The following is a 9,790-nucleotide window of genomic DNA, read 5'->3' as shown; positions in this document are numbered from 1 at the left end:
ATGCTTGTTGTGTTTGTACAAACATCACCCTTAGTAAGAGGAATTCAGAAACTTTGAGAGTAGCAAAACTTTGTGTGATTAAATTACTAAACATAGGTTACTACTTTCTTAATTGTTTGTGCTTCCAGGTTGCAACTGGGATGAAGGCACGCATAATGGGACCCAACTATATTCCAGGAAAGAAGGAAGACTTGTATGAGAAAGCAATTCAGAGAACAATTCTCATGATGGGCCGTTACGTTGAAGCGATTGAAGATGTTCCAAGTGGTGGGTATTTGGTGTGATTACAGTATCAGTTTGTGAAATAGTCCCCATTGCCACGCTTTGAATTCCTAAATGAATTCAAAAGTGCCAAAATCTATTTGGGGAAAAGTAAATGTCTCCCAGGAAGCATCACAGTTTTGTGATTGTTGATGTGCCGATGAGGAAGACTACACTTACGTTTAATGTACTTACTGTGTATGAAATATCATATTGCTTTGCTGTGAGTATGTAAAGTTTAAGCCAGCAGAGGTGGTACTTATGTTTGCTGGGGTTTTAACACTAACCACTCCTGTTGCATGAGGAGTTTGTATTAAGAGTTTTTATTTATGCATGTTAATATTGAAATTGTTTGTTTATATGAAGTCCTCAGGTTCCACAGAGCTATTACAGAAAATAAATGTGTAGTAATATATTATAGCATTAATCTAGTTGATAACTAGGCAAGTGAAAAGTACAAACTTTTATGGGGTATGAGTGTTAAAAGTAATTGATGGTATGAAACTTCCTGGCAGATTAAAACTGTGTGCCCGACCGAGACTCGAACTCGGGACCTTTGCCTTTTGCGGGCAAGTGCTCTACCATCTGAGCTACCGAAGCACGACTCGCACCCGGTACTCACAGCTTTACTTCTGCCAATGTCTTTAATCTGCCAGGAAGTTTCATATCAGCACACACTCCGCTGCAGAGTGAAAATTTCATTCTGGTAATTGATGGTACTTCAGTCTGATTGGTAATTAAATGGTTTCTCAACGTTTTTAGTCTAATATCCTCAGTGTTCCTCTAAAATTTTTAAGTTCTTGCTTCGCATGTGAAGGTACCCATATTTCTAGAATGGAATATGTATTTCAAATAAGCCTATAACCTTGAAGTAAATAAATTTGGTGTTTCATTATATAGGAAATATCTGTGGTTTGGTCGGTGTTGATCAATTCTTGGTGAAGACTGGCACAATTACCACGTTTAAGGATGCACATAATATGAGAGTTATGAAGTTCAGTGTATCTCCTGTTGTGCGGGTAGCTGTGGAACCGAAGAACCCTGCAGATCTACCAAAGCTTGTGGAAGGTAAGATTGATAGACAATAAACCATTGTCAGTATGATAAATTTTACCGGAGAGTTAATTTGTTTTATTTTCCAGGTTTGAAGCGCCTTGCAAAATCAGACCCCATGGTGCAATGTATCATTGAGGAGTCTGGTGAACACATCATTGCAGGAGCTGGTGAACTGCACTTGGAAATTTGTCTGAAGGTACACTTGTGAATTAACTAAATCAAGAAATTAAAATTTAATTATTTCAGTGTTCCGGCAGTTTAATATTAATGTTATTGAAAGTGAGGTATATATACAAAAATTTGAGCAAGAACCTACACCATTCCAGTGTAGAAGTGTAATGCACTCAGCCTTGGCTTCTAATGTGAGATCACCTCAGCAACTTGATAAACTTGTGCACTATAACTTGTCATAGGATGGCTGCAAGTGTACAGGTTCATTTTTCACAAAATGAAAAAGAAACTGCAAGAGTTGTTGAACAAATACAAATTTTTGACATGTTTCAGAACAATCTTTTTTTCTGGCTTACAATAAAGTGGAAACAAACTAAGGTTGGTTGCCAGCTGCTGTGGCCAAGCAGTTCTAGGTGCTTCAGTCCGGAACTGTGCTGCTGCTATGGTCACAGGTTCAAATCCTGCCGTGGGCATGGATGTGTGTGATGTCCTTAGGTTAGTTAGGTTTAAGTAGTTCTAAGTCTTGGGGACTGATGTCAGATGTTAAGTCCTGTAGTGCTTAGAGCCATTTGAGCCAAACTAAGGTTGTCATCCTCACTATCTTGGATCATCTGGCCATACTAACAGGAAAACAGTAAATGCTGTGTAGAGTTTGCCTGTTACAGTGTACCCAGATGAGCAAGATTGTGGTTGCTATTACTTTTCTGCATTCCCTGTGTAATAAAGTGGGACATGGGACTTAGTTTGTGCTGCAGGTGACAGTGTGGAAGACAACCTTAGATTTACACTTTATTGTATGCCAGAAATTGGAATTATCATTCTCAAACTGGTTATAAACAATAAAATATTTGTGCAGCCACTGTTGCGGTGTCTTCAGTTTGTGAAAACACACAGTGCATTGCACCTAAGCTGTTCTTTACACTCTGCTCATGGGAAATAAAGTGCCAGCAACAATTTGGGGTGGCAGAAATCTCTCTGGAAGCATCAGTTGTATACTGCTGGTGTGCAATTGTTGAGACCACATTCTATCAGATAGTGCAAAAAGTTATCTTTTCTGTTCCAAATGTAAACATGAATTTAGTTGATAAATTCATTTCATAGATGTTAATGTACACACCCTGTGTGAACATAGTTACTGTAATGTAAAATTTCTTTAACCATGCTTAAAACAGATATAAACATTGTTGCAGAGAATATCTACATCTGTACTCCGTGAACCACCATGAGGTGCATGGCAGTCATTACATACCATTGCACCAGTTATTAGGAATTCCATTCATGTATGGGGCAGGGAAAGGATTGTTTGAAGAATGCCTCGGTGCAAGCAGTAATTATTCTGATCTTGTCTTCATGGTCCTTGGTGACCATTATGTAGGGGGTTGTAGTATATCCATAGAGTAATCATTTGAAGTCAGTTCTTCAAACTTTGACTCTTGGGATAGTTCTGTTTTAATGTGTCTGCCATTTGTTTCTTCAGTATTTCTGTGACTCTCTCCCCTGGATTAAACAAACCAGTCACCATTTGTACTGCCCTTTTGTTGCTCTTGTCTGGTACAGTTCCCACACACTTGAACAATATTCTAGGATGGGTCACGCACAGACAGACTGATAACATTTTTCGTAGAAATCCTTGACATGTGCTGTTTTCTTTCAACAAGGATTGCCAAATGTGCACAAACTGCACATATGTTGACCCATGGCAAGGCTTTGTCAGACTTCAGGAAATGTGTGCTCATTATTACATTTAAGTGGTTTGTTGGTCAATATGTAACACTCAGTAGCAAAGTTCAAATAAGTGGAGAATCCAGGCTGGAATGTAACAATATTATGAGAAGGAAGATTGCTACTCTATAACAGATGTTGAGTTGCAGATAGGCACAACAAAAGATTCTCACCCTTAAAACATTCACTAATAAGCCAATGTGAAGCACTTAATGATACCCCATACACTGCTGGCACTGTCAGTGATTCCTTCTCTTCCTAAGAGCTTAGTGCCAAAACTCTTTTTGTACAGAATGTGTTGGGGCTGTATACTAACTTGAAGCTTAAGAAATCAACTGGGATCAGTAGTGCTGATGAATATGGCTAACACCTAATGTGTGGCGTGCACATGTGCGCTATAATTTTTGTTACTACTCTAATCATTGACATCATTTTTAATGTTAAAATGTGTTACCGTGCTGGCTGTTGTAAATTTGTTGCATGTGATATTAACTAATCATAATTTTAAAAAAAAATTCATGTATTAAGACGACAAAGTTTCAGTTGATTTTAATGCTTTAATTGGCCTGATACTTCAGAGCTTTCTTGTAGCATGCTGACTGAGAACTAACACAAATTATGCAGGATATCATACCCCGAAGCCACGCTTCATTTTCTGCTTTGGAATTTGAAGTGCCAATAGTATTTTGGGGAAAAGGAATGTCTTTTAGGAAGCATCACAGTTAGATACTGCTGGTGTGCCAATACAAAGACTACATAAAACTAGCTCTGTGAGTAAATTCATTTCTGTGCAGTTATGTTACCATATGAAGACACTTCAATTTACATTTCTTGGCATAATTATATATTTTTACTTAACTGACTTCAATTGAGAATACTGATCTTCAGAACAGTATACAGAATTATCTAATACGAGACATTATTCTCACTGAATGGCCCTCAACAGGGCTCAGGCTAATATGCTGCTTATTGATTTGAGAATGTATTTTTGATTAAAAAAAGCGGCTACTGTAAATACGCTCATGAATTAGTTTTTAGTGCCGATTTCTTCGTGTGAATTCGCTGCACGAAAGTGCACGGGATTATTCACTATAAGAAATTACTTTTAAAAATTGATGATTTATGGGATTTAAACAGATTGTTGCATGGCATGGTGAATTTTGGTGTTTCTAGGATCTTGAGGAGGACCATGCTTGTATTCCCATTAAGAAGTCTGATCCTGTAGTGTCCTATAGGGAGACTGTTTCTGAAGAGTCAGATCAGATGTGCCTTTCAAAGTCGCCCAATAAGCACAACAGGCTTTTTATGAAGGCTGTCCCAATGCCAGATGGCCTTGCAGAAGACATTGACAGTGTAAGTTGATATACACACGTCTTCATTTTCCGTGTAAATAAAATGTGCTCTTCATATTTAACTTTATTTTTATTTTCAGGGAGAAGTAAACCCACGTGATGAGTTCAAGGCTCGTGCTCGTTATTTAAGTGAAAAGTATGAGTATGATGTTACTGAAGCCCGTAAGATCTGGTCATTTGGACCTGATGGAACTGGTCCAAATCTGTTGTTAGATTGTACTAAAGGTGTCCAATACCTGAATGAGATAAAGGATTCTGTTGTTGCTGGGTTCCAGTGGGCTACAAAGGAGGTACTATATTTTGGCTTTCTTAAAGTATTGAAAAGCACGGTGTGTTATTTCTGCTGTTGGTTTTTACTGGGTAGGAGCTAATTTCCTGATAATTGTTTCAAAATTTTCCCAGGGTGTGCTTGCAGAAGAAAACATGAGGGGGGTGAGGTTTAACATCTATGATGTCACCCTTCACACAGATGCTATACACAGAGGTGGCAGCCAAATTATTCCAACAACAAGACGATGTCTGTACGCTTGTGTCCTTACCGCTCAACCTAGATTGATGGAACCAGTGTACCTTTGTGAAATTCAGGTATGTATTTTAAGTTACTTGTAATACTTTTTGCTGTAATGCTGACGTGTAGTTCGTCAGGTGGTAGCAATTTTGAGTGCTGTTCATAACTGTTAAAATGTTACTTAAATTTCAGTGCCCAGAGGTTGCAGTTGGTGGAATCTATGGTGTGCTGAATAGGCGACGTGGCCATGTATTTGAAGAAATGCAGGTAGCTGGTACACCCATGTTCGTTGTGAAGGCGTATCTTCCTGTAAATGAGTCTTTTGGTAAGTGCCTAGACTGCAGTGAGTTTTGTGTTGACCTTACTGACAGCATAGTGAAATAATGTTCTGTTTTGTCTGTTCTGAAATAATGTTTCATCTGTTCAGGATTCACTGCCGATTTGAGAAGTAATACTGGTGGCCAGGCGTTCCCACAGTGTGTATTTGACCACTGGCAGATCCTTCCGGGCGACCCACTGGAAAGTGGTACCAAGCCATATGGTGTTGTGCAGGTACAGTGCAAATTTAATGTCTTCTGTTTTACAACAAACTGAAGAGTTACTATAGTAAGTAATTTGCAAATACTTTGACATAAGAGTAAGGCAGGTGTGCAGTTACAGAGGCATCAGTTTTGGAAATCTAGTTGTATGGATAAAAAATCTAATTACAAAGTGGCAGCAGGGGCAAATGTGCACAAAATTTAAGGAAATGAGCAAGCTTTTGGAGCCAATGGGTCCTCCTGTCAGGAGGGTTAAGGGAAAGGACTGGTGAGAATTACAGATAATTCTCCCAGAACCACATTGCAGGGGAGACCTATTAGATGGGATGAGGACTCTCCTTCTCATCCCATCCGGTAATTCTCCTAGTGTGGATTTGTCAGCCCTTTCCCTTCACAAGCAGATGTTTAATGTATTCAGTTATATTGAGCTGTCCTCAGTAATTTTGCAAGTTGCAGCTACCCAAGAGCTTACATTGAACCAGTTTTATGGTGTATATCAATTACTATACGTCCGCTGGCGAAACATTGCACTTAACAGTTCGCTTTTTGTCTAGTTAGGTTGGCTATACTGTAATAGCGATGTTGCAACAGCAGCCTCTATACACACAGCAGACGATACAGTTTCCCGTCTCATAAATGCAAGCAATTGAGCAGTTACAGTGTATATAAAAATTAGTTTTTAGTTGTACTACAATGACAGGAAGTAAACAACCGTATAGTAATGCATGTAAAAGCATAACAATGCGCACCCTTTCAATAATGGAGCAAAGAAATACTAAAAATAAGCATCTGACGACTGGTACTTTCAAATCAATGTACGTAGTTTACAAAATAAATAACTGAGATTGCAATAAATAACCAATATTAGTAATTTACAGCGATAATGGTGCAATTCCATCCAGCTAGCCATCGTCACTGTTGTCCGACTCATCACCAAAACAGTCATCAGCAAGACAAATCATTAATTGTTCATGGCCACTGATAATGCCTTCTATTGTCTGTGCTGCTCGTATAAGCTTCTCGACGTGCTCTGCTTTTTTTTCTCCATGAGGCTGCATCCACAGTCACAAGAGCTTCACGCAACAGCTTTTCCACCTCTGTTATTGTAAAGGACTTGTTGTTCCTTAAATACATTTTTACATCACTCCATATTAACTCAATAGGGTTGAAATGACAGTGATATGGTGGCAGCCTTATTACAGTATGACCCTGCTCCTTGGCAATTTCGTCTACTACATATGTAGGTGTCGTAGGCTTTGTTCTGTGTCACCGAATGATATGGAGCATTGTCCATTACAATTGTTGTAGGGACAGGAAATTGTTTTAAAAGGTTCCTGAACCACTCAACAAATCGTGTGTGATCCATATCTTCATGGTAATCACCAGTCTTTTTCGATCTAAAAACTAAGTGTGTCAGGGACAAAACCACTGGAGGAGCCTGCATGGACCACAATTGATCTAGCTCCTCTTCCCGTCGGCTGATGGCCGCTACTGCTGGGTGTGTTATCCGTCCAACATTTACTGACAGCTTCCCCGGCATTAACCCACGTTTTGTCTAGCCAAATTATGGAATGAATGTGTCTGCCCACGAGTTTGTGCAAGAAAATGCTACGAGCGGTAACAATATGTGCCCTCTCTAACAGTACTTTGCGTCCATCTAGTTTTGTAACGGAAACCCATATTATTTAGCACAATTTTTAGTGATGTTGTACCACCCCTGAACAGTTCACTTTCTTTTAAAGAGATTAATAACTTAGCTACAGTTGGATACTCTTTTCTGCTGTAGTAAGCATAAACATGCCTACGAATTGCATCAGCCTGGAAAGAATCTGAATCTGTGATAGGACTAGGCTGCTTTTTCTTCTGTCCCGGGGTTGATAAAAATGTATTTGATCCATACAGCTTGGAATCAATACGGCTCACTTCAGTATCTTTCAAATTTTGTAGTAATACTCCCTTACTTACTACGGTTCTTGCACTAATACCAAGAATTTTCGACGTACGTTCCACCACTTTGTCGGTAGGAATTGATGGCTGTCCATAAATGCTTACGTAGTTTTTCTCCTGCTCGTAAAACTTGGAGTTCTGTGTAATAACTCCAGTGCCTGGCTGTTTAGCAGCACCCCTCGACGCAAAGGATTGTCACTAGGTGAACGAAGTTTTTTCGGTGCCATTTTCCAAGTATGTACACTCACAACGTAACAAGTCACAACGCTGTAGCACACAGTACAACGAAAACACGCGGTAAACATCATACAATTCACGTTCTATACACATTCACTAAACAAAGCTGGTAACGCGGGAACTTTGACGTCACAGCACGTGAGTAACAGCAGTGCTCACTGCGCTGTGATTGGCTGGCGCCCCACGCTGAATGCCTAGCGCCTATCGTTCTTCACTTGTTACTCTGTTACGCTGCCAACTTCATACGCAAACGTCAAGTGCAATGTTTCAGCGGCCCGGGTATAGTGTTGACTTCAAAAAAGTGTGGAAATGAAAGAAGAAAACAATTTTTTAAGGATGAACATGCAATGTTAAATAAGCCTTAGCAAAAAATTGACAGATGCTGGAGTGCCAGGTGGCAAAGTGTTAAACAGATGGTTTTGGTGCAAGTCTGGCAATACGTGAGCTGTTTATTAGTGTAGTTGCCAGGCATTAGTTTGTGCAGTGGAAAGAGTACAAAATGCTAATTGGAAGGTTGTGGATTGGAGCTTCTATTAACTTGCAAGAAAACTGAAATGATGCTCAGTGTTGTATTTTCCCATTTACTTTCGTGTGTTTCTTGAGAATATTAAATATATTGAATCATGTGGTTTATTTGCAGTGTAACTGATGTAAAAATTGAAAATGTTCTGTGTATAGACTCTACAGCCATTGGATTAGTGTTGAATGCTTTTGCTGTTGTGCCAACTGCAGCCTGCTGCATAGTAACTGCACAAACATAAAGGACTTAGTGACCTCTGTCAACAATACTATTTTTCTAAAGGCTTGGTGGCCATCTAGAGCTACCACTTCTGTCACTCATACCTGGTAGAGCTTACATACACCATAAAATATGTATGAAATAGCATACATGGAAGTAGATTCAGTCACTGTTAGATCCAAAATTGAAGTTCTTACATTGTCAGCTGCCAGATAGTATTTGAATGCCCCTCAGTTGAGTTTGAAATGAGAAATGGCCAGTTTGGGGGTCAGTCTGAAGGTAGTACTAATTGACGCATTTTTGAGTGCCAGGTTGTGTACACTGTTTAGGTTTTGACATGTTTTGCACCTTTAAGAATTTCCTTACAATGTATCTGTGGAATGGAAGTATCACCTGTGAATGAACACATCATTGTTGCAGATTGGCAATGATACATCTGCTCCATGTTGCATTCTCTTCACTGGGGAACTCGGTTCAAAAAGTGTGGTGTGAAGTATATAATCTCGTCTGTGTCTGTGTGACATGCAAATGCAATTTAATTTATTCTGAAATAGTAATGTAGCTGGTATGCCAACCCCATAACAAATTTAAATATAATGTGAAATATTGATAGTGGCTCACCATTAATTGCTGTGTTAAAGCTTACCAAGTGTTACTCTCTTTGAAGCATGAAAATAGAATAGAATGGAATTAATTATAAAACTGTTAAATTTTTTGAATTCATGATGTACATTGCTTATTGAAAAATCTGTTGCAGGACACACGTAAGAGGAAAGGGCTGAAGGAGGGTCTCCCTGACCTTACGCAATACTTGGATAAATTGTAAAGTTTGAGCAGCTTAGGTGTATTATAAAAACATAATTTAATCAATCAACATTGCTGTTAATTTCATCCTCATGAACAGCAAGTAAAGAGGGCTTTCCATTCAGTGATAGTTTATGAAGTTTACAGATTGCTTGAAGATTCTATGCAACTGTATGAAGCTAAAAGCTGATATCATGTTCCCAAATAAAATCGGTGGAAATGTGAATTATTTTTCTTTCTGTACACACACCATTCCTGTCAGTTATACATTTGAGTGGGCACTTCAGGAAAAGAGGTAATTTGTTATTTGTAAGAACTGTTTCTTTTTGTGATCATTTATGTTGTGATAATAAAAACATTTTATTTACAAGCATTTGGCATATTTAATTGTGTGAAATAAATTAATTTGTGCAAGACTTACCAAAACATTCTGGTAAGAACAAGTCAGCTTCAT

The 9,790-nt window shown here is 38.8% G+C and overlaps 1 protein-coding gene across 1 annotated transcript in view; it reads left to right on the top strand.

The window, feature by feature from the left end:
• The window catches only part of LOC124798689 (translation elongation factor 2), a 27,920-nt gene extending 18,358 nt beyond the window's left edge, over positions 1-9,562 (top strand). Inside the window, exons 10-18 of the mRNA XM_047262194.1 lie at positions 129-267; positions 1,162-1,329; positions 1,404-1,513; positions 4,384-4,563; positions 4,643-4,852; positions 4,965-5,147; positions 5,263-5,395; positions 5,498-5,622; positions 9,290-9,562. Of these exons, the coding sequence (XP_047118150.1) occupies positions 129-267; positions 1,162-1,329; positions 1,404-1,513; positions 4,384-4,563; positions 4,643-4,852; positions 4,965-5,147; positions 5,263-5,395; positions 5,498-5,622; positions 9,290-9,358 (1,317 nt within the window). The 3' untranslated portion in view covers positions 9,359-9,562. The remainder of the gene's footprint in view (positions 1-128; positions 268-1,161; positions 1,330-1,403; positions 1,514-4,383; positions 4,564-4,642; positions 4,853-4,964; positions 5,148-5,262; positions 5,396-5,497; positions 5,623-9,289) is intronic.
• Positions 9,563-9,790: the final 228 nt, after the last annotated feature.

The sequence above is a fragment of the Schistocerca piceifrons genome, chromosome 5 (genome assembly GCF_021461385.2).
Source record: "Schistocerca piceifrons isolate TAMUIC-IGC-003096 chromosome 5, iqSchPice1.1, whole genome shotgun sequence".
In the NCBI taxonomy this organism is placed as follows: Eukaryota; Metazoa; Arthropoda; class Insecta; order Orthoptera; family Acrididae; genus Schistocerca; species Schistocerca piceifrons.
The sequence above is the reverse complement of the archived record's forward strand: the minus strand, read 5'-3'. Positions and strand labels throughout refer to the sequence as shown.